The following is a 21,747-nucleotide window of genomic DNA, read 5'->3' on the forward strand; positions in this document are numbered from 1 at the left end:
ATTTCAGTTACTTAGCACGGAGTCACCATTGATTATTTGGTTGTTAAGCCTTTCAGAAAATAACTCGGCCTAAAACTCACATGTTTTTACTTTTGTCCAGTACTTTTATTTAACATTTCTAAACGATGACTTTCTTCAGCAAGACTTCAACGTTGCTTTTGACGTGTTTTATAGGATTTTTAGCTCTTCTTTTCAACTGTATTGCCATGTCTACGAATTATTGGACTTCAACAAATTTTCAAGGATCCGCTGAAATATACTACACGAGTAATAATTATTCTGATGTTTTTACAAGGCCTCTAATAAAAAACCGAGGACTCTGGAAATATTGTGAATTCGTTTATATTGCGCCCGTGCCCGTACCAACAAATGCTAGCTTAGTAGGGCAGCAGACTACACGAATTCCAGACCAACAAGGGCCAGACCCGGCGGTCTCCCCTGAGCCTGGTATGTCTTTGAATTATAATAAAGGTGGTGGTGGTAGTGGAAACATTTCTTCAAATATTTTGGCCACTTCAAGTGGTGGTACGGGGGATGAAAGTAAGATTTGTTGTCGTTAAAACTGTGCCTACGAGTCAGTTTTATCTGAAAAGTTTTAAGTCAAAATTATTATTGTATTTATTACACAAAACAAAATAGTTGCCACGGGAGGTGCTACCAGTACAAAATGTTAATCTTTCACTTATTTTATTGTCAATATAAACTTTTACCTAAAACTGACAGAAGCACAGTAAATTATGAATGGTGGTATTGTGAATTTTGTGGATTTAGTGAATGCTTGGTGGTGTATTACATGTTACGCCGTGGTTAGGAATCCGGCACCGGAACTCAACTGCCCACCGTTAGGGAATCCGACACGCACGGCGTACATGTTAAGTACTGCAGTATAGTATAATAATGTTGTTGTGATGTATGCTTAGTTTTATAGATTATATTAATTTATTATATTTGATTGTAATTGTTTTGTCTGTATGATCCATAGCATCCTCTATTGTATGAGTGTCAATTCTGTGTGTCAAAACTCTGACAATAATGCCATAATTATATACAGAAACGTATATAAAAATATGAACAAATCGGGAAATATTTGAGAATGAGAAAAAGCCACTCAAACTGAGATTTAAGCTCAGAACATTTTCTATACTTGGTGGTTTGGAGTTTCAATGATGCCTGTCAAATTATATTATTATAACAAGCAGAAGATTCCAGATTTTTTTCCTCTCTCCCCCCTTCCTCTTCCTCCTTTTTTTTTTACCCATTTTAACCTTTTAACTTTAAAATGGGAATCTGTGTTATAATAATAATATAGATTTATATAGCAACATACCACAAGAGCCCCCACAAGAGTGCTCAAAGTGCCTTAACAAAAAAATGAAATTCAATATACAATATCTCATTGTCTTTGGTAAATATTTTTGAAATATTTTAATTAGGTAATTTTATATTTTGTACTTGTAATATATGCCTCACATAGTTTGCGTTATCAGGAAGCAATGTAACAAAAATCAATAATTATTTCTACGCCTTTTACCTTGAAATTGCCAGAAGTCTTTCTTTCTTCCGTAATTAACAATTCAATATTGATAACTTCGACAAAGGCCCTTCAGGGTTGTTTTAATGTATAGGTTAAATGATCTGTATTGTAATTGTAAAAATTATAGATTTGTAATACTGTGTCAATGTCTCAAGAAGAATACAATATTGAGTTGCTGCAAAGGCCAATATGGCATTTGAATACTTCTTATGAGTGTGGAAAATATTGACAAATAATTAAGACAAGTTCCTGCCATCATATTTTATTATTATCTAATAAATAAATAGATCTAATGATACTAATAGTGTATACTGAAAACTTTTAAAATAAAGATAAATGGTGGTGGTTTGTATTCCTGGATTTCATTTAATGAAAAACATTTTATTATTGTCTACAAAATATGGTTGCACTTCGAGGTATAAATGGAAACTATAAATGGAAACTAACTATAAAATCTTGGTTTTTATCTAGGTAGGTAAGTATTCAAGCACCGTACTGACTTTGAGTATGGACCCACCCTGGATAAAACATCCCACTTTTGAAAGGTGTGGGCTTTTATTTGATTCGGGAAGCATGAATTTCATGACAATTTTAACTTTTTATAATTTCTTTTTTAGCGTATGAAGTATGTAAAAAGTATAACACAACTGTATACATTCCTGATGTCATTCCTGCACAGTGCCAGTCATATTATAACACATTGTTTCGTAAGTACTGGTGTTTAGTAATTCAGTTCAAACTTAAGTGTATAAGGCCACCATTGTGCCTATACATGTGTCTGAAGCAAATGTGATGTTACGCAAAATGATATCTATCACTTTGTGATGTATGTAATGTAACAAAAACTTTATATCAACTAGTATAACACTTGAATCATCTACTGTTTAATGTTGATTGCAAGCCAGTTGTCAGCCTAGTTGAAACGATCTGTAATACACAAAGATCATACCCTAGGGTGCAACGGCAATTAAAATCACCTAGCGGCAAATCAATCCATTCACCAGCTTGAGATATCGTTGACTCGCGTCGTTCACCCTAGGCTTTCAATTACGCGTGTGTGTGTGTGTACAAACACGGCATGTGTTTGGTAATTGGATCCATGGACTGATTCCTTCGTGTGGAAGTACTCAGTTGGGAATGATAACATAAGATCAGCTGAGCTTTACTCTTACGCTTGAACGCACAAGTTATCTTTTACGCTTGAATGCACAAATCATCTTTTGAAATGAAGTTGATAGTTATTGATCATTGATATCGTCATCATTTTCGTCGTGGTGAGAAGATGGCATGATTCGACGGAAGTAGATAACGAACGGTGGCTGATGGACATTGAATTTGTGCACAGTCAATAAAATCATTATCAGTCTTCTTATTAAACATTTATTATTATCAAAAAAAGAAAACTGCTAAGGGTGTACTGTTAATGATGAAAAAAGAATTGTTGCACAATAGTAACAAGGAATTTATTGCGAGAAAAAGTGTCTCTGTATAGTGACTTAATCTACAATAGAGTTGTACAAATGGATCTTTTACTTTAAAAGTAAATACAGTACATTGGCAATAATAAGAAATCAAATCTACAAACAGAACAATGATAATGATTTAGATACAAAAAAGCAAAACGCTGAATAAAAAAATTTGTCAAAACCATGCTTTTGTAAAAAATAAACTAAAAAAGTACTATTCCTTCATCATCAAAATAAAATTTATATAAAGTATATCCCTATATTTATACCTCTCAGATCAGATAAAATATTTGTAAAATTTCAATTTTTTTTCGCAAAAAATTCTAGTTTAAACATCATTTTTGGCTTCATTAACTGCTTGACTGTAAATTGCCATATTTACAAGTTGTGTGAGAAATTCCCCCGGAAGCTAGCAATTATCCATCATTATTCTGTCACATTGCAGACAAATTCTGTTTCTAAACGTGAATGATTTATATATTCATTCAATATTAATACACTACATGTGTTTTTTATATGCTCTTTCGTGATGATTTTCTTGGTTCATCATATCGTTTTAAACTGTCCAATTATATCCTCTTTTGTTTTCACCTCGTTTCCTACTGAACTTTAATTTATCATTATTGTTTCTATAAAGAACTACATTCCAATTTTCTTTTTAAAATTACGCAAATCAACATACCAATTATACTAAGTTTGATATCATAAAAAAAAAATTAAGTGGTGTGTTTGTTCCAAGAAAAGGGAACAATCTCTATTCAAAACATTAGGTTATCAAAGGAATCTGAAAAGGTCGTCCGGTCTTACCAACCGTACTTGTGTCCATGATTTAATGTGTGAAAAAGAAAATTCTCACTTTTTTTCAAAAGTTCATAATTGTCTGTTCTCTCCTTCACTTTTTAAATGTACTATTGTTATATATTTTGTTGTCATTATGCCATTTCAAGAATGGAGACCTTACTAAATCCACTCTATTACACACATGCCCCTATGAATGGCTCTGTGGGATAGCCATTTAGATGTTTCTTCACGAGGACACATCACCAGCTATACCATCATCATAAACATTATAATATCTGTATGCTGTTACTAATTATACTACTGAAATGCACATCATGAAATATACCATTATATACTACATTGAAATCATATGATACCATAGCAGACAATTACAGAAACACAGTATGGGACCACTGGCACTGAAGACAGCTGATGTAAGAAAGCTCAGTTGTTTATCTAGTTGATTAGCACATCATTATTCTGCTGTTCTGAAGTAAAGATGATAACGCTAACAAAAATCAGTCTTTTTTCCAAAAATTAAAACCTAGTTAAGATAAAAATTAAAATATAATTAAGATAAAAATTAAAATATTATTAGGATAAAAATTGAAATATAATTAGGATAAAAATTAAAATATTATTATTTATACAAAATAATAGTATAAGTAAATTAATCAACTTAATACGATATACTATAGTTTCTTGACCTGTTTTATTACGTCAAGAAACAAATTATTAATTTCATGTTTGGACTGAATTTTTTTTGTATGAAAGGCAATTACAATAAAAAAACTATTGTGATGTACCAACATGACAATGATAGTTTTAGTTGGTTGCTGTTTACACACCTTGGATCAACAGAAGAACAATTTTTCTTTAAACTGAATTTGATCATTTTAAAAAGACAAAAGTTTAATATACAGCTTCAAAATTTGTTGAGAGGTGATGTGAAAATTGACAATTTCTTATTTGGCCTCATTAAACAGGCTATTATGTTGATTAATTGATTGATAATTTTTATTTTCATTATATTAATTATAAGAAAAAGAAATGTTGATTTTATGCAGAGTTATAACAATTGGTTAAGCAGCAAGAGCTCTTTTAAAATCTTACTGTTTTTCAGTATCAATAATCACAATCTAATAAGAATAGAATAGGAATAGAATAGGAATAGAATATGCTTTCATTAATATCTAATATAGACGACTGGCAATATGTTGGATTAACACGTTTGTTTGCTATCGATTGATTTATTTTCTCCAGGGAGTTGTTTAGATGTTGAGGTCAAACAATCGTGGTAATAATGCGATTCCAAAATTGTGTGTTAATTTCGCGGATCGTGTCTATTGATTTAAATTGTATAGTAATTTCTCGATAGTAGGCCTATATTGTATGCAATCAAAAGCCCTGGGCTTACCCATCATTCATGGTTGGTTTAAAAGTCTTGTTTTCTACCTGCATTTTGAATAGTAAAAATAAATTGGATGCCATAAAATCCTTCAATAAAATCAGGTTTTGTGAGTTGTTTGGGCGTTCAATTTTGCGATATTATTGACTGGTCCTCTTTCTTCAGTCTAATATGTATTGAATTCTTTAATATTTACTGTTATCATCCAAAATATCCAGTTTAGGGTCTACATTATGCAATAAGGTTGGAACCATAAATTATTAATGCTTTGTTTTTTACAGTCCTAATTCTAAAATACTCTTTGAAATTTGCGAATTCCAATCTTTTTAATATGTAATAAAATGTTCAAATCATAATACTCGGTAATCACAAGTTTATTACAATAATCAAAACCAGAATAGAATTCGCTGAGCTTTTTTCCGTGAAGCAATGCATGGATTTAACATTGTATCAAATGCCCTAACGTTGTCACGTCAGTCACTATAAATAGTGATTAATGCCATTCTATGCTACTATGCATATTTAGCCAATGGAATCAATGTCTGATATAGACAGTTTGTATCAAGCTAAAAGCAAAATCATGTTATCACTACATTATATACCTTTTTCTCAATTTGGAAAGTTATAAAAAATAGTTGTTTTCCCCCATTTTAAAAGAACTTCCAATAAGAGTTACCAGCAGCCTGAATCATTAATTAAATCCGGATTTTTAAAGCAAAGGCTGTCTCCCAATCATCGTCTCTTGTCTTCATGACACCTCACCTCACGTCTCTTTTCTTTTATCTTTCACATTTCACACACTTCAACTTTCCTCTTCTCTCTTTAATTCTTATACAGATTTATATAATAATATAACATATAATAATAATGATAAATGAAAACATATATGGCACCGGTATCCCCCACCCATGTGGAGCTCATGGCGCTTTGTGCATTAACAACATGCGAGAACATCAACGAATAGCGACGTCTTTAGTTTGGTCTTGAAACTGTTTAGACTAGTGGAGCATTTAACTATTGCTGGTAATATGTCATACTCCTCCTTACACCCACATTTGGCCTCCTTTCCCATTTATCCTCACACTCACATCATATCATTTATTTCGCCAATATACCGAACAGTACAAAAAAAACAATACAAAAGTAAGGCAATGAGGCCGGATAACCTAAAAGTTATAAATAAAAATAACCGTCGAGAGGCTCTCCACATCGAAATACTTACATAAAATGAATAATACATGGATTCTATTAAAATTGAGATAAAACTATAAAATTCAGCAATGGGTTTTTATAAAAAAATTTTAATTTAAAAAGATAGAATTAAGAAAATATCTTTAAAATATACATATGTTCAGATTAAAACAGATTATTAAAATATTTCTTAAGGCTATGCTTAAAACAGTTTATATTAATTAAAAGTTGGTCGCAGAGATCCACAGGCACACTCATCTTCTGTCCCTAATTCATCCATACAGATATCACCTATCCTCCTCACTATCTCATTTTCTCCTACCTTCCCACAATTTATATTTCTTCTTCCCTTTGAAAATAAGATTTATTATTGAGAGTGATTTTTTTAAAGAATATATTCTCATTATACTACTATATCATTAGCCTTGAAGTTGATTCTCCATAATAACTGAATTTCTTTCCAATAATCTTTATTTGATGCAATTGCATCTTGAAATGAGCTTTGTCAGGAAATTAGCATATTGTTCAAATCAAAGATAATTTAAAAATACAATTCCTACAGAAGATTGCCAGTTAGTAGCAGGATTATGTGCTGATTATTTTCACTAAAGAAATATTATATATTGAATAAATTATGCAAATTAGCAACCTGACCCCAATATGATTTCAGACATTTATAAGCGATGCTTTTATTTGAATTAGATGTTTTCCTTTTTACTATATTGTCACTGTTCATTTATCAATCATTATTTCATTGTTCAAGTGTGTTTCGATGTCTACTATTTTTCTGCGAAATATAGGCATCTCTAGTATGAGTTTTCTGAATAATTTATAAATTATTATATCAAAATATTTTATAAATCATTTGTAAGTTTATATTGAGTTGTAGTGATCTGATTGATATGATTTTGTGTGAAAATAAAACTACTCTCAGACTCTGTTTTTCAAGCTCTATTCCAACAATGATGTATCTTTGTTGCGTACACTCCAAATATATTTTCCTTATTCTTGGCATGTCTATGAAAAAATTGAAAATGTCAACAGCAACTGGAAAATTTGTGAAAAACCTACTTTATCTACTAATCTTGACTCAGTGAAGCGTATTTTGAATTTTGTTTGAATTGAATAAAAGTAATACAATAAAATACTGCAATTGTTCATGTTTTATAAAGGTTTAGTGGACTTTGAATTCTGCTATTTATATTTTAAACAAATTCATTGTGTTTCAAAAACACAATGCATTTGTTTAAAATATATCTGGTTGTAGAAAACTTGTTTTGGTACAGTGACTTCCACCAACAACTCTAAATCCCAAGGTCAGATATGTTTACTAGTTAGTAAAATATATAACTCAACATTGACAACATGATTGACTTCATATTTATCTTCAATAAACTCTGCTTTATGAACTATTTATTTCAAAGAGCTACTTTATAAACACCGTATGATATTTTCAAAGGCTTAATTTGACATTAATGACATTATTTAATTCTACTTTATTTTGATAGGTTTGTCGTCGTTTGGGCGTTTGATTGTCCTGATACATAACATATGTTTACATTGGAAACATTCATTCTTGAAGAGAACAAATAGAGTAGTATTCACGTTGGCCTTCCTTATTTTCAGAATTGTTATTTGAATTGAATTCATTTTTATCAAAAATAGATGTTCTCTTTCGAATGTATATTGTATTATTGATTTTTTCTAGCAAAAAATGCTTATTTTTAAAGTAATTTAATTGTCAGTTTTATCAGCTAATACACTAGTAGCTTGCATATAGCTTGTGCCATATGTTTCTTTAGTTCTATCTATATTCCTTTGTGTACCTATAACCAATAGCATTTCAAGGTACGACATTCTACACAGCAGCTTTTGTTTTTTAAATCTGAATTTTAACATCTATTTATAAATGTTAAGGCATCATGGTAAATAGGCTTCACTGTGAAATTAAATTACACGTTGTAGAACCATACATCCAAGTGAATGACTTGAAACACTTTTTCTCCCTTGTTCAAAATGAATATTTATAAGTTACTATTTTATAATAATTTAGACCCATGATTTTTTTTTAACCACATGAAACATTTGGAAAATTATATTATTTTTTGATACAACTAAACTAAATACATATGAAGATCTGCATTGTTTTACATTTTCCAAATGCAATCTTTCTATTTATGAAACAAATAGTCATTGAAGATTCACAATAGTCAAAATTGTGTTCATATACTGTATATTAGGTTATTAGAGAGAATTAAAAAAACTTTTTATCTACTTTACTTCTGGCCTAGATTTGTCAAATGTTGATTTAGAAGGTATACAGTAGGTACTTACGTTAACAAGTAATTTCGTATTAATGTAATACGAGTAAGAATTCAAATTAAGTCCTAATTTAGAACATAAAAGTTTCCAAGAAGATCATTGAAATAATACCTCACAGACAGCATAATCACAGAATGGAACATTGATGCTAATAATGATATCGCCATTTAATTTCTCTTTTGTTAAGGAAATTATTATCGACACACAAAAATGTCTTTCTGATAATTATTAAGGGAAAATTATCAGCTTATATACGGCCATACTGCGTTGAAACACCGGTTCTCGTCAGATCACCGAAGTTAAGCAACGTTGGGCCCGGTTGCGTTCTGGATGGGAGACCGTCTAGAAATCGTGGCGGGTGCTGTATATACTGGAGAGTGATGGTGTAATGGTAATATCGAACTAGCATGTGATAGGCATGGGTTCGAGGTTATCTGTACCATACTAATTGCATCCTTAGGCAAGATGCTTTACTCTCATTGCCTAATCTGGTAGGCACTGCACTGCTGGCTGCCGTGGGTCCGTGGAGGGCCTAATCCGAATTTCCTCACTGAGGACAAAATATTAATATACAAAATACAAAACTGCGTATTTGATAAGTAGAGAATTATTCTGTAATTATAAGTTATAACGTGTATACATTTCATTTCTTGAATAATGTATGTTTCAATACAACGTAGCATAACAACAGGTTTCTATCAAGAAAATGTAAACTCATAAATTTGTCTACTTTGGATAAGAATAAATTATCGTTTCTAATACTGGATTTCTGAAACATTTTGTAACACAGAAACATGCGTTGTAAATCTTCTAATTGCAGTATTATTACCAGAATTTTGAATTACTATGCTAAAATCCTTGCCACATGCTGGCATGACCTGTTTGTATTGTTCAGGCCTTAAAAAAACTGAATTAAAAGCAAGTCATATCAGCTGCTGTTCAGTAACAGAAACCATGCATTTTATATTTGGAAAGCTCTCTACGTGTTTACGTAATGAAATTTACTATAGAAATAAAGTAAAACCAAAGTATTAACTGTTTAGGCATGGAGGTATACTGTTTGAAATGGTTGTTTTTTCCATATGAACATATTTTGAAATACTGTAAACAGCATTTGGTTAAAACTAAATACGAAGATACCATTTTTTTTATTATGTTGGGGAAAAAAATGGGACATGTCTGCCCACTGTAATCATCCTCTTTCTCAATGGGACATATGTCTGCCCACTGTAATCATCCTCTTTCTCAATGGGACATATGTCTGCCCACTGTAATCATCCTCTTTCTCAATGGGACATATGTCTGCCCACTGTAATCATCCTCTTTCTCAATGGGACATATGTCTGCCCACTGTAATCATCCTCTTTCTCAATGGGACATATGTCTGCCCACTGTAATCATCCTCTTTCTCAATGGGACATATGTCTGCCCACTGTAATCATCCTCTTTCTCAATTGGACATATGTCTGCCCACTGTAATCATCCTCTTTCTCAATGGGACATATGTCTGCCCACTGTAATCATCCTCTTTCTCAATGGGACATATGTCTGCCCACTGTAATCATCCTCTTTCTCAATGGGACATATGTCTGCCCACTGTAATCATCCTCTTTCTCAATGGGACATATGTCTGCTCACTGTAATCATCCTCTTTCTCAATGGGACATATGTCTGCCCACTGTAATCATCCTCTTTCTCAATGGGACATATGTCTGCCCACTGTAATCATCCTCTTTCTCAATGGGACATATGTCTGCCCACTGTAATCATCCTCTTTCTCAATGGGACATATGTCTGCTCACTGTAATCATCCTCTTTCTCAATGGGACATATGTCTGCCCACTGTAATCATCCTCTTTCTCAATGGGACATATGTCTGCCCACTGTAATCATCCTCTTTCTCAATGGGACATATGTCTGCCCACTGTAATCATCCTCTTTCTCAATGGGACATATGTCTGCCCACTGTAATCATCCTCTTTCTCAATGGGACATATGTCTGCCCACTGTAATCATCCTCTTTCTCAATGGGACATATGTCTGCCCACTGTAATCATCCTCTTTCTCAATGGGACATATGTCTGCTCACTGTAATCATCCTCTTTCTCAATGGGACATATGTCTGCCCACTGTAATCATCCTCTTTCTCAATGGGACATATGTCTGCCCACTGTAATCATCCTCTTTCTCAATGGGACATATGTCTGCCCACTGTAATCATCCTCTTTCTCAATGGGACATATGTCTGCTCACTGTAATCATCCTCTTTCTCAATGGGACATATGTCTGCCCACTGTAATCATCCTCTTTCTCAATGGGACATATGTCTGCCCACTGTAATCATCCTCTTTCTCAATGGGACATATGTCTGCCCACTGTAATCATCCTCTTTCTCAATGGGACATATGTCTGCCCACTGTAATCATCCTCTTTCTCAATGGGACATATGTCTGCCCACTGTAATCATCCTCTTTCTCAATGGGACATATGTCTGCCCACTGTAATCATCCTCTTTCTCAATGGGACATATGTCTGCCCACTGTAATCATCCTTTTTCTCATACAACTTGGAATCTCTACTACTGTATGATTTTATTTAATCTTTCTTTATTCTGAAATAGACTTTCAATACAATGTACTGATTTCCAAAGTGGTTCAGTTCTTAACTACATAAATGTAAACAAAATACAGTATATAAATGGACAAAAGAAAATATAAAATTAAACCTAAAATTGTCAAAAATCAAATTAACACAATTAAAGTAAGCACATTTAAAGGTAGAAACAAAAATAATTGAGATTTTTAAACAAGATAAAAGAAATTTTAATCATTGAGCATTAATTAGATTTAGTTTTTAATTAAAATTAAAGTTTTGAAATTTGTGATTTGAAGGTTGATACTGTCATATCATAAAGATCATTTTTTATTTTGTTAGGTAGAAAGTTCATAATTTTGTAGATGTGCTTGAGCAAACAACAGTAGGCTATATACATCTTTAGCCATCTGTTTTCTAATAATTAAATAATTAGGTAAAGTAAATACTCAAATAACACATCAGCCTGAACAAGTGTTAATTACGTTAATCAAACATGAATTATGAGGTCATGCCTCCTTGTATCACGCACAACATGATGTCACATAGATCGTTATGCAATCAAATATCTTGAGGTTATGCGCATTAAAATTAAATCTGATGTTTGAGACCAGCTGATAGATCAACTTGATGTATACCTACTACAAGGGCCTGTTTCTGCTGCATATGCCGAATAAATACTCCTAAAAACCATTTTAATTCAGTCGCTGATCATTTATAAAATGATGATGTCAATTTGTTCAAGCGGTCAGAAAAGTCTCTAGTTGTGTAATCTATTCTACATCCAAAAATAATTATTTAGTTTTTGCCTCTTACTATACTATACGTTGTCTTTATCCAGGCCATAGTTTGAGAGACAATGCAGTAAAAAAAAATGTCATTGCATATTAAGTAAATATTATGATTAACCCATCGAAACTTCCTTTCCAAGAAATTAAGCATTCATGCTTCAAAAGTAGATTTTACTTGAAAGTTATTGCGATCATGATGTGTACATTATTGCTTCAATATATTTGTAGAGTGTTGTATAAACATGCGTCTCGTTTAAAGAAGACAAGTTAATTAAATGATTCACATCGTTCGTTACATACATAAATTGAGTTTGGGATAAAAACATTTTTAGTTGACATGTTATCTGTTCTAGCGGGCAATGCATTATTTAAAGAGTTTTTTTTTTTCCTTTTTGTATTTTTAAATTTATTTTCTTAATTTGACAATTTTCTCTAATCTTTTAACAATGTACATTGTATGAGTAGCGAAAAAATAGCCCAGATCAAGTGTTGAGTGAGCAAAGATAATAAACATTGGAAACAATTAAAAATATACTTGGATAAAATCAAACAAGGGTGATCTCCATAAATAAAGAGACAGAACACATAATGGGAACACTTCGATCTATTTGATCATTTTCAGATTCTTTGAGAATACTCAATAAATAAAGTTGAAAATTAGAATAAATAAAGGAATATTGAAGAAAATGAGTTGTTAATGGCATACTGTAGCTACAGATCTCACAGACAAACTGACACAATATTATGTGCTATCATGTAAATTACATACTTATTTTAATCACCTTTTCATTATATCTTTCTTAGGTCGATATACAACTTGTTTGAATAATAAATTACATTATTTGAAGGTTTTGTTATAATTATAATAATGGAAAAGTGCTAAGTGGATAAAGCACCACTGTTAGCAATCATGAAATAGTACACATGAGTTGTCATCGTTTAATTCTAACTATTACTACTTACTTCTACTACTTGAAGAATAATTGTACTTTGTCAACTCACACATTCATCATACATTCAAATACGTATGATGTGTTACGAATATATGAACTCTCCTTTATTGTCCTGTTATAGTTGATATAATATTATATTTAAAAATTTGAGTTAACGTTAGTATTTATTCATATAATATGAAATAAGTTGAGGATATCTATTTGAGTGCAGAATCTGTTTGGGCTTTAGCCTATTCTCATTCCTGGTTATTTTTTACATTGATGACCGAATAAATATTATTATTATTATTATTATTATTCAGGGCTCAAAATTTACCCTAGCAAACTACTAATTGTTTACCTTAGTATTTCTTACTATAGTAAAGTAAAGAGACTTCAAGTAGATATCATACTGAACAATAAGTTATACTTTTATCAAAAAATACAACTCCAAAATAATAGCTAGTTTAGCAAGCAACTACGTATTGTTTTTTAGTTGTAATTTTTGAAAATGTAGAACTTATTTTTCAGTCTAGCAAAGTTACTTATTTTGCCAATTTCTGTAAATGAATTAATTGCTAGTTGGGTTCTCATTTTGGTAGATATCATACAACTAATTGTTGCCTTTTTATATATGATATTAAAGTTTCTATCAACAACATAAAGTTAATAACTTTTTCCATATGGAAACGTGCAAATGTTTTAGCAGTAGATAATCTCCAAATGTTATTGCAATTATTCTCGCACTTAATGACAAAATAAATGACACGCAAGTTGATGCTCCAAATGTTTGTGAATCATTATAAATAATGTTTCATTTTAAATGAAACATTATTGCAATGTGTTGATAGTCACATTTGAACGGTTTTGAAGAGATAGTTAAAAACATATTTTTTATATAAACGCAACTAAATTAGTAATCGAGAATCAAATATTTGACTAATTATTGACAGTTTGTCGAGTGTGTGGCTCTCCTACACATCAAATGCTGTCAAGAATATCTCAACAATCAAAACCTTTCATAGATAGCAAGTTCAATAGGATAAAATATGATTTTGTGAAAGTTTAGATATGAGAAAATCTGGTAGAGAGAACAGTAACCACAATTCGGATTCAGACGAGGATAAAGATATATAAATATTGGGTGGTATGATCGGATCCAAGCAACTATTGAGAATCTTCAAAAATATTTTTTTATTTATATGCACAATATGGTCTAATATAAAAATATATCATGTAGACAATACTAATATGGTCACTCCCTATTTTTCCAACTTCTGTGATCATGTTGAAAATAATTGATTATTTGTGTTTCTTCACAGAATTGGAAAAAATGTCTGGGATTTGTCTATGTATTGCCATTGGTCTTCAGTTCTTTGGCGTCCTCAGCAGTTTCCAAGCGACATACACAATGTCAGTCACACTCTTTACAGACTGTGGTATAATGTTTCTTTTTGGAGGTAAGCTCCGTTCTGTTCTGCCTGGTTAGGTTTGGGGTACTTAGGGCTATTAACTTCAGGGTGGATGTGCCCTTTTATTTCACCACTGATCAGTCACTATTGATGTACTACGTTGTGGCAACTTGGAGAGGCCCTAATACTCTCTAAAAAAAAACATCAAAAACATCACTCCAGATGTAAACCGCCAAGATCTAACCACCCTCATGTAAAACGCCTGACGTGTATACTTGGAAACCAAACAAGAAATATAGTGGAAAGTCATTCAACATTTTTATCTTTATTTTCCAGTCATTAAAATAGTGGAACATTTCATATATCATTTGTATATAATATCATATTTTCATATCATAATTTTGTTTCTTTTTTTCAGCTGTTGCAGTCCTGTTATCTACAAGTCTCTTCATAGTCACAATAACATATGAGTACAACGAACAACCGCGTCAATACGTCGTGTTCCCGCAGGATTACAGCGTCATGTATCACTACTCGTTTTTTCTAGCCTGGAGTTCGTTTATCCTGACATCAACAGCTGGAACGTTTTACCTCTTAATTGCACGAGCCTTCAAAATGGAGACACTTCACGAAGTCCCGGTGGATAAAACGGTTCGACGAGACTCTACGTCTGTTAACTCACGGAATAAAACAAAAGCTTGAGTAGGATACTAAGTAAGAAGTTGCTGCGCCCTCAGTTTGAGGCTGTTCTTTCACGAAAAAGCTGCAAACAAAAACAACAAAATTTAAATAGGAATGTGGTATTTTTAAATATTTCAACTAACGATTTTAATTAAAATACATGTACATACATTAAACCTTAATACTATTTCTATTTGAAAAAAAAAACCTTTAGACCTAATACAAAGATATATAGCCAGAGTGGTTGTTTCAAGTGATATTAGAGATCACTGGGAAAGCTTCTATTCAAGATATTTTGTTGTTGTGTATTTTTAAAATATCAAATGTGTTCTTGTTTGCCACTAGAACATAAAGTGCAATATAGAAAATAACTTAAACATTTATTACACAGCATTTGTGTATGGTTAAACAATGTAAATTGATAAAAGTGTAATTTGGAGTTTTGGATAAACATAGAAATAGCACATTTTTTTGGGGGTTCACTGTTTACGAACTGTCTTCACTTATCTTCGCGCTTTTATTTCCGAAGAGTGTGCGATTTAAAAAAATTTTAGTTTTTTAAGCATACTTGACGAGTTTTCTTTGATTGCAGTATTATCAGTGTTGTAGCGAATGATTATGTTTTGTTTAAATAACAAATTTAATTCCCCTTTAACCCTCGATACAAAAATCTACGGATAAAATATGTAATACAAGTCAAAGCTACTTTAGTATGAATTAAACATATTTTATATGAATATTCCAGTTTAAATTTGATTTTATGATGATCATTTTGAATATAATAATGAAACTAAATTTCATAACAGATAACGAGAAAGAAATAAATAGCATTAATATAAAACATCTGAAATTATTAAAGATATCAATTTATGAATATCTAATTATACATGTACGAGTATATTATACATGATAAATAATTTATCAGACCTAATTTTTTTATGCCTTTAATACCTTTGTTATACCGTACATAATTTGTACAAACTCTATTATACCGCTCAGCGATATACTGAAAAGTATGAAAATTGATTAATTTTTAAACTTATAAAATGAAGAAATATCGTCGAAATGAGAGAAAAAAGCCTCACCCAACAAGATTTGAACTCTGAATCTTCTTATTGATATGCACTTGCCCTCTTACCATTAGACCACTAGGCTTTAATGGTATAATTGGTTTATATATATATATATATATAAATTATTATACTAAAATTGTGTTTAATTTTTATAAAAATAACATAAATTTGTTGGTGTAGAGGGATGTTTGTCTATTGCACACCTTGCATAAATGAGGGGTCTAAATACGCCTGTATCTAATACACAACCTTATACTGTAGGTGTCAGATTCTTTTACTAGAAAAAATGCACTGCATATTTTTCTACACACATTTTCATAGTAATTTCTGGTTGTTATATCAATATTTTGCCATTTATAGTGATGCAAATAGTTTACTTAATTAACCCATCCAATATATTAACATATTTAGCTTACATTTATAAAAACTAATGTTTATTAACATAACATAATTTAAGTGCAATTTAATATAGTATTATATTTTGTATTATATGACATCATATGTCCATATTTGGTGTATAAAAATTACAATGTGTATATTCATTAGGATTCAGTGACTAAGTTTATATATGTAGGTCTTGTTCAATCATAATTTCCGATCCATAAAAGGCAAGTTTTGACTTTCCTGCAATTTGGAGAAAAGATGTCATTTAGGACAAATTTTTCATTTTTAAAATTTATTAGAATGACTAATTAAGATCGAATTATTATTATTATTTTTTTTGCTAAAGTCTTTTTTATGAGACGGAGAATCTGTCTGCCATTCTGATATGACCTTACTGTATCTCTGTAAAGGGGCTTTGACTTTAAAATAGCCTGGGACATCAAGACTAGAATAAAGAATAATTGCATGCCCGTTAAGTAGCTTAGTATGCGTTGCTGTTCACTTGCTTTACAGCATTTAAACTACACAAACCATGCATTACATTTATCACTGGATGATGTACTGTAATATTTAACATTAATTTCTTGGTATCTTTATTTAGAACAACATCTCTAGTAATGGAAATTCGTGTTTGTAATTGTTTGAAAATTGTATTGTCATTCTCGAAAGAAGTACATTTGGTTTGCTTCCCTGATGAAATTGACGATCAATATCTTTGACTTACCGCCAGCCCCGAGACGTTCATCTATAACTGTGTACTTAATATTTGATCAATCATGTGATATTGATTTTCCGGTGTACTCGTTTGGTGTTAGATACCTCGTACATTGATTAAATGTCCAAGATCGTCCTTTGTCATATCAAAAAGCCCTTATTTAAATTCAAGTGTTGCTATATTAATGAAGTAATTTCTCTCCTTTCTACATAGTAATATTTGAGATAGAATTGAATCCTATCACAAGAAAGTAAACATACAAACTAGGACATCCTATAAACCTAATTTAAATATTATTTGTAAAAAAAATTATATATCTAGGCCTATATTATATTATATTTGAGTGAATTAATACCTCTTCTTTCTGTATTTCATAAACTTTATATACTGTAATATTATAAATAAACGTTAAAATTTAAAATGTATTACAAAGACCAGAAAGCAGGATTATTTAGAGAGTGCTAATATATTATTAATATTCTTTCAAAAATAGATATTTAAAAAAAAAGTTCTTAACTTCATTTTACCTGTCTGACCCTGGATATGGGGTCATTCAGCTAATTTAAACTAATTGTTAAAATGTACTGCATAATCTCATAATTGGAATATTTTCATTCATTTTTTTATATGCAAGATCAAAGCCAAACAAATTTGACTCTTCGTGTTCTGGGCTTACAATAGGCTGTTAGAAAATACAGGACAAATAATATATGGTCAACTCTATCACAATCGAACACTATTGGGCTGGCCCAAAATGTCAGTGATTTTGAGAATACATTTTTAATATTAGACCTAGAACAGAATTTAGAACCTTTGTGTTGCGTATACTGTAACACACCATCTATATACCAGTGAAGGCAAACACTAGATTTAATGACTTGAATGTCTCACTGAAGTGCAATTAATTAATACAACCACTCAAATACTGTATCTATATAATTGCTTTTGACAATGTTAATGTAGGCCTATATGCAATTAACTGATGTATCCAGATTTTTGGTCAAATTTGTTGTCCAATTTAAAAACAACCCAAATTGAGATAATTAAGTGACCTTTATTAGGATATATTAAAGCCTGACACTCAAAGCTCTAACAATGGTTTTCTACTGTTGTTTTTGGATGTAAAGGCATCAACTAATTGCATTTAAGGTCGTTGTAGCTAACCAATCAATCCGTCATGCTCTGGGCAACCTGACTGTATCTTAAAGACCCCTTCCCTGCAATTTTGGACGTTTTTTGGAAAATAATACATATATATCACTTTAAAAACATTAAACCATGTCATTCCTTGTCTTAAATGTACGTTTTATGGTAAATTATGATAAAAAGTGAGAAACAATGCACTACCTAAGTAGCTCGCGGCGATCGACCTCTCGTGGACGGTCTTAGGCCTAGCCTGGCTAGGCTTAGTTTTGTAGGCCTAGCTGGTAAACATCGGTAACGTGCGAACATCGTACGCTAGCTATATACCTAGCCTGACGTTGTATAGTTGCTGCATTAATTGTCTTTCTATTTTTGCCAGACTCCGTTGATACAAATTGGGGAAAACCCGGTATTTTCGCTGAAAAATTAGGAGTCTTCCATTTATTTTGGCCTCACGATCGATCGAAAAGTGGGCGAATTACAGGTGAAAAACAAAAATATCAATCCGCGCGCAATGCATTTTGGGATTTATAGCGGGCCGCTATAATTATTAAAATCGACTTATTTTTCACATTTTTAACCGTTTAAAGACAAAAAAAGTTATCGCAATAGGACCATATAGTATTATTTTTACATTAAATATAGTTTGTGATCTTAAATTAGATCTAAAAAACGTAGGGAATGGGGCTTTAACACCACCAATGAGTGGCTAGATATCGGACTTAATAGTATAACTCCAACCTGTTTAACAGCCACAGCTATTTAGCTATCATAATATACATTAATTAACAGAAACAGTAATCAGTATTTTGGTAATAAATATTTTACATTATTTCAGTCTTAGCAATTTACATAACAAACAACATTAAGAAACTAAACAACATTAAGAAACTAAACAACATTAAGAAACTAAACAACATTAAAATAAAACATTACTAAAGATGTATTATTTAGATTAGGATGGAATATGGAGCTTATATCTAGACTGCCCCCAAGCTGTATGTATTTGGCTCAATACCTAATTATATAGTGAAATTGTGTTATTTATTTAAATATACCATATTTAAACATTTTATTTGAAACATGTTTATTTTGAGAAAAAAAAGTACAAAGTTGACTTTGTCGTCGTTTAGTACAATTTATTTGCTTCCTTAATCGTCTCTCCATTCTCCACTTTTTTTGGTCATCTCTAAAATTTTATTTTCCAAGATTTTATAGTATGTTACTTGTTTTGACAGGACCCATTCCTCCCTTCTTCTAACATCATCAGTGACCTTAGAATAGGAATATCTTTCATCTTCATTTGCATCTGACTTCGAGTAACTCGCCAATTACAGGATGGATAAACTATTTAATTTAATCATTTATCATCCTTGTAAAGTCTCATTTGAGGCTTAGGGAGTGGAGTTGAAAGAGTTGTGAGTTACAACTCTGGCACTAGGTCAGGATGTTGTGAGTTACAACTCTGGCACTAGGTCAGGATTGAACCCCGGACCTTGGGGTTGGAAGGCAAGCATGCTAACCACCAAGCTGCAGCTCCACTACAATTATGGAATATGTGCCCATTCTGTACTTACTGTAATATCCATTAATTATTAAGGCCACAAACCTTATAATATTATTTTAAAACTTTTAAAGATTTTTTGTAAACTCTAAAATTAACAATTCTATGCACAAAACTTTGTAATTAAATATATACAGACTTAGATTTTCTTTGTAAATAATATACTCAATATTTTTCTCATGTTTTTTAATAATGTTGTTTTCAATAATGAATGTATATACTTAATGTATAACCTATTTAATTTTTTGTATATACAAATGAATATAGTGTATATAATATGCGTGTTACAGTTTTGAATATACTGTGACTCTAACTTTTTAACATAGTTTAAAATCAAATATATGGTGTATGTTTAGTTGGTTGTTGTGGGAGTTTACGATTGTTGGACAAAATGATCACACTTGGTCAGAAAAATAAAAAAAAATTTTCATCATATTAGACACAAGCAAAAAAAAGTTTTTTTTTCATTATCAAAAAAATATATAAATTACCATAATTGTGTGTAACATTAACAACCATAATGGTATCAGTATAAAATATAGATAAATTTAATTATGAGAAAGTTAAAAAAAATTTACAAATTACCATTGAGGAATAAATATAAACGATTTATTAATATACATAATAGTATTAAAATACAACTAACACAACATTAACTATTGAAAACTTGCAAATCCGCACAATAAAAAAAATAATTTGAACTTGAACAATTTTCTCTAAAAAAGTATGTGTCAATAATGTTGGTGATTATTATTTTACTTGCTGCGCCACAATACATCTTTGTTTGTATCGCATTATGATCGGTAGTTGCGCTGTCTGATAAAAAAATAACTATGTGAAAATATCACGCATGAGATCGACACGGTTATTTCACCTCAATAAGTCTGTCATTTCATGAAACTTGAATTGACAACCAATGATCATTATATATAATATGCAAATATTATTCTGTAATCCGATAGCTTCTAGTCAAATCAAATCTGAATGAGAATGTATATTTTTCTTTCTGTACTTCAAAATATTGAAGTCTATTTAATCAGGTGCGGATTCAGCATTATAGATTAGGGGGCTAAATAAATGATCCGTCGGGTTGCAGAAAAATAAAAATAGTCATTATTTTATTTTAAAAAGCCTGTTTAGCCTTCGCCTAAACCCGCGCCTGTTAATGTTGGTTAACTGGAAACCAGTTGGTTAACTGAACACCAATTGGTTAACTGGATTACAGTTAGTTAACTGGAAACCAGTAGGTTAATGAACATCAGTTGGTTAATTGGACTACAGTTGGTTAACTAAATGACAATTGGTTAACTGGAAACCAGTTGGTTAACTAAACACCAATTGGTTAACTGGATTACAGTTAGTTAACTGGAAACCAGTAGGTTAATGAACACCAATTGGTTAACTGGACTACAGTTGGTTAACTAAATGACAATTGGTTAACTGGAAACCAGTTGGTTAACTAAACACCAATTGGTTAACTGGACTACAGTTGGTTTACTGGATTACCTGTTGGTTAAATGGAATTTTGTATGCTATATTTTTAATGTTTTTTAAAATGTATTTATTAATAACGTAATAATTCAAAGATGATATTTCTTGATTCAGATTTGTTTTCTTTTTGTCAAAATTCAACAAATTATTTGCAGGTCTTATCAGCTAATGCAAAAGAGGATTTTGAAAAAATAAATATTTGCTATATAGGTATAACTTCCTTTTTTTTTTATCCAATTCGAGAAAATAAATAAGTACAAATATTGAT

At 31.1% G+C, this 21,747-nt stretch overlaps 2 protein-coding genes and 1 pseudogene across 4 annotated transcripts in view; 2 read left to right on the plus strand and 1 right to left on the minus strand.

Annotated features, from left to right (window-relative positions):
* LOC140053063 (uncharacterized) lies at nt 1-15,130 on the plus strand. Of its 2 annotated transcripts, none has more exons than XM_072098469.1 (4): nt 1-540; nt 2,152-2,241; nt 14,339-14,476; nt 14,847-15,130. In XM_072098469.1, the coding sequence occupies exons 1-4, from the start codon at nt 126-128 to the stop codon at nt 15,128-15,130; spliced, it is 927 nt and encodes a 308-aa protein (XP_071954570.1). In that variant the 5' UTR covers nt 1-125. The 2 variants fall into 2 exon arrangements, with proteins under 2 accessions (XP_071954570.1, XP_071954571.1); XM_072098470.1 differs by having other exon boundaries at nt 1-447.
* Nucleotides 8,951-9,071, plus strand: LOC140063725 (5S ribosomal RNA; annotated as a pseudogene).
* The window catches only part of LOC140053017 (uncharacterized), a 13,945-nt gene continuing 7,265 nt past the window's right edge, over nt 15,068-21,747 (minus strand). Inside the window, exon 5 of one of the 2 annotated variants that reach the window (XM_072098468.1) lies at nt 15,068-15,191. The gene's annotated coding sequence lies outside the window, so the exon portion shown is untranslated. The remainder of the gene's footprint in view (nt 15,192-21,747) is intronic. The other variant, XM_072098467.1, reaches the window with a different exon arrangement.

The sequence above is a fragment of the Antedon mediterranea genome, chromosome 1, assembly GCF_964355755.1.
Source record: "Antedon mediterranea chromosome 1, ecAntMedi1.1, whole genome shotgun sequence".
Lineage (NCBI taxonomy): Eukaryota > Metazoa > Echinodermata > Crinoidea > Comatulida > Antedonidae > Antedon > Antedon mediterranea.

What these genes read in the sequence shown, in the direction of transcription:
- LOC140053063 (XM_072098469.1), top strand. Translation starts at nt 126, where the DNA reads ATGACTTTCTTCAGCAAGACTTCAACGTTGCTTTTGACGTGTTTTATA. An exon ending in ATATTATAACACATTGTTTC is followed by an intron (nt 2,242 to 14,338) that starts GTAAGTACTGGT and finishes GTTTCTTCACAG; the next exon opens with AATTGGAAAAAATGTCTGGG. An exon ending in TATAATGTTTCTTTTTGGAG is followed by an intron (nt 14,477 to 14,846) that starts GTAAGCTCCGTT and finishes TCTTTTTTTCAG; the next exon opens with CTGTTGCAGTCCTGTTATCT.